Source organism: Panulirus ornatus, chromosome 21 (assembly GCF_036320965.1).
Source record: "Panulirus ornatus isolate Po-2019 chromosome 21, ASM3632096v1, whole genome shotgun sequence".
NCBI lineage: Eukaryota > Metazoa > Arthropoda > Malacostraca > Decapoda > Palinuridae > Panulirus > Panulirus ornatus.
Genome location: NC_092244.1, coordinates 11,679,058 through 11,683,173, shown reverse-complemented (window position 1 = coordinate 11,683,173; position 4,116 = coordinate 11,679,058). Strand labels below are relative to the sequence as shown.

General features: G+C 36.2%; 1 protein-coding gene across 1 annotated transcript; it reads right to left on the bottom strand.

Moving 5' to 3' along the window:
- Nucleotides 1-2,903: 2,903 nt before the first annotated feature.
- LOC139756451 (m7GpppN-mRNA hydrolase-like) lies at nt 2,904-3,805 on the bottom strand. Its single transcript, XM_071675907.1, has one exon. It carries the CDS (start codon nt 3,803-3,805, stop codon nt 3,068-3,070), a length of 738 nt encoding a protein of 245 aa, XP_071532008.1. The 3' UTR covers nt 2,904-3,067.
- Between the last annotated feature and the right edge of the window lie 311 nt (nt 3,806-4,116).

Here is a 4,116-nt window from a genome sequence, read left to right as displayed (position 1 = left end):
TTCTGCCCTGATAATCATCGTAATGTTCTGGTTGCTGAGGTACCCGTAATATCCTTGATGCCATATATAGGCAAGATGAAAGTAGTATAGAAACGATTATACTATGTGTGTGGTGATGATGGCCTCTGATTGAGGATAAGGTTGTAATGACGATGACGTAGTGAAAAGAGTTTCGTGTACACATGGGCGTAGTAAAGATAAGAGTGAACTTAGAATATGGTGAAAGTAAAGGTTATTGTGAAAATGAGGATTGCGTTAAGATAATATATACAATAAAATATGAGGATACATTAATGAAAGTGAAGAGTCTAATTAAGTGGACTTACAGCTGACTCTTGAGTGTACAGTGAATACGAATGTGCAGTTAGGATGAGGTGCAGTGAAACTGAACATGTAGTGAAGTTGAGGGCATGATAAAGATAGAGGTGTTGTGGTAATGGTCTAATGGTAATGAAGATGTAGTGAAGATGAAAGAGCAATACAAATCAGTTTGTCGGGAACATAAGGGTATATATATATATATATATATATATATATATATATATGATGAGGTGAAGTGAAGATGTGTGAAGGTCCAGAGAAAATGAAGGCGTAGTGAAGATAAAAAGGTGTAGTGAAGTTAAAAAGGTGTAGTGAAGATAAAAATGTGTAGTGAAGATAAAAAGGTGTAGTGAAGATAAAAAGGTGTAGTGAAGATAAAAAGGTGTAGTGAAGATTAAAAGGTGTAGTGAAGATAAAAAGGTGTAGTGAACATAAAAAGGTATAGTGCAAATAAAAGTGCAATATAAACCAGGTTGTTGGGAACAGAATGGCATACAGATAATAAGGGTGTAGTGAAGACGTAAGTGAAAATTTGTTTGTAGAAGGGAACTGAAACGATGTGGTATACCGGGGTCGACGTGCTGCCAAGGGATTGAACCAGGGCATGTGAAGCGTCCGGGGTAAACCATGGAAAGTTCTGTAGGGCCTGGATGTGGAAAGGGAGCTGTGGTTTCGGTGCATTATTACATGATAGCTAGAGACTGAGTGTGAACGAATGTGGCCTTTGTTGTCTTTTCATAGTGCTACCTCGCGCACATGAGGGGGGAGGGGGTTTTCATTTTCATGTGTGACGGGTTGGCGACGGGAATGAATAAGGACAGACAGTATGAATTATGTACATTTGTATGTATGTATATGTCTGTGTGTGTATATGTATGTATACGTTGAGATGTATAGGTATGTATATGTGCGGTGTGGACGTGTATGTATATGCATGTGTATGTGGGTGGGTTGGGCCATTCTTTCGTCTGTTTTCTTGCGCTTCCTCGCTAACACGGGAGAAAGCGACAAAGTATAATTAAAAAAAATTATATATATATATATATATATATATGTATATATATATATATATATATATATATATATATATATATATATATATATATATTATCCCTGGGGATAGGGGAGAAAGAATACTTCCCACGTATTCCCTGCGTGTCGTAGAAGGCGACTAAAAGGGAAGGGAGCGGGGGGGCTGGAAATCCTCCCCTCTCGTTTTTTTTTTTTTTCTTTTTTTTAATTTTCCAAAAGAAGGAACAGAGAAGAGGGCCAGGTGAGGATATTTCCTCAAAGGCCCAGTCCTCTGTTCTTAACGCTACCTCGCTGTCGCGGGAAATGGCGGATAGTATGAAAAAAAAAAAAAAAAAAAAATATATATATATATATATATATATATATATATATATATATCCCTGGGGATAGGGGAGAAAGAATACTTCCCACGTATTCCCTGCGTGGCGTAGAAGGCGACTGATTGGGGAGGGAGTAGGTGGCTGGAAATCCTCCCCTCTCGTTTCTAATTCTCCAAAAGAAGGAATAGAGAAGGGGGCCAAGAAAGGATTTCCCTCAAAGGCTCAGTCCTCTGTTCTTAACGCTACCTCGTTAACGCGGGAAATGGCGAATAGTATGAAAAAAAAAAAAATATATATATATATATATATATATATATATATATATATATATATATATATATATATATATATATAAAAGGCGACTAAAAGGGAAGGGAGCGGGGGGCTGGAAATCCTCCCCTCTCGTTTTTTAATTTTCCAAAAGAAGGAACAGAGAAGGGAGCCAAGTGAGGATATTCTCTCAAGGGCTCAGTCTTCTGTTCTTAACGCTACCTCGCCAACGCGGGAAATGGCGAATAGTATTAAAAAAAAAAAAAAAAATATATATATATATATAATATATATATATATATATATATATATATATATATATATATATATATATAATATATATATATTTTTTTCATACTATTCGCCATTTCCCGCGATAGCGAGGTAGCGTTAAGAACAGAGGACTGGGCCTTTCAGGGAATACCCTCACCTGGCCCCCTTCTCTGTTCCTTCTTTTGGAAAAAAAAAAAAAACAATATATATATATAATACAATATAAATATATATATATATATATATATATATATATATATATATATATATATATATATATATATATATATACATATATAATATATATATAATACAATATATATATATATATATATATATATATATATATATATATATATATATATATACATATATATATATATATATATATATATATATATATATATATATATATATATTTTTTTTTTTGTCGCTGTCTCCCGCGTTTGCGAGGTAGCGCAAGGAAACAGACGAAAGAAATGGCCCAACCTACCCCCATACACATGCATATATATTTATATATATATATATATATATATATATATATATATATATATATATATATATATAAATATATGTGGGTGTGTGTGTGTAATCTAGATATATTGATAATCATGGTAATAAAAATAATAAGAATGATAAAGTGAACATCTTTCTCCTAAAAAGTAAAGTTTTTTTCTCCTAAAAAGTAAGGTTCCGATGAAAGTAATTAAGAAGTACGAAAGTTTCAAGGGACAGGTATTTTGATTTTTTGTTTACAGAGAAATCAAAATGGTGTCCTTTTATGAAATCATTTCATCACTGGCCATTCGTGTCGTGGGTGGGGTTGGTTGGTTGGTTGGCGACGTTTCTCAAACTCTGGTGATGTGCCTTCGCACCCAACACTGGATATCCTTAATGAATGGTACGGCAATAAAGAACTTGCCTGAGGAACCGTGTTGCCCTTTATAACGCCAGTCATTTTTGTGAGTTGGGAGTTCGTTCAAGGGGAACCACCTCAGCTGTTTTATTTCCCATTTGCTGTCTGGGGTAAACTTGGTGTCAAGAGGGACTCCTGGTATGATGTAAAGCCGCACAGGTTGAGGTCCTATTTGTCTTTCCAAATAATGATTTACGTCCAGTTTAGAAGAAATATCGAAACCAGTTTCCTCCAAGACCTCTCGTACAGCGCAGTCCTCAGGGGATTCCCCATCTTCAATTTTGCCTTTTGGAAAGCCCCATTTTCTATAATTTTGTTCCTGGGCTAGGAGGACTTGGGAATGGTCATCACTGATCATTATGGCGCCATATGTAGGTATGCGGGCTTTATAATCCTTGTAGTATGATATATGGCTATGGAGATCACCAGGGGGTGGGGATATCTGTGGGTGACGTACAAGTTGTTCTGCAAATGAGAAGAGGTCTATGCTCTTGTTGTGCCGGGATTTTGCACACTCATCAATGTAATACCAACGTGCCAGCTGGAGACGGCAGCAAAATCGGTACACATCCTTTAGCTCGGATTCTGGTGCATCCCGGAAGAATCGGACATAGACATCGTCCATCACCTCCTCGGGGATGACCACTTTAGGTCGTTTGAATTCTGCCATTTTTGCCCTGATAATCATCGTAATGTTCTGGTTGCTGAGGTACCCGTAATATCCTTGATGCCATATATAGGCAAGATGAAAGTAGTATAGAAACGATTATACTATAAATGTGTGTGGTGATGATGGCCTCTGATTGAGGATAAGGTTGTAATGACGATGACCATCGCAGTGAAGACGAGGACGTAGTGAAAAGAGTTTCGTGTACACAAGGGCGTAGTAAAGATAAGAGTGAAGTTAGAATATGGTGAAAGGAAAGGTTACTGTGAAAATGAGGATTGCGTTAAGATAATATATACAATAAAAGATGAGAT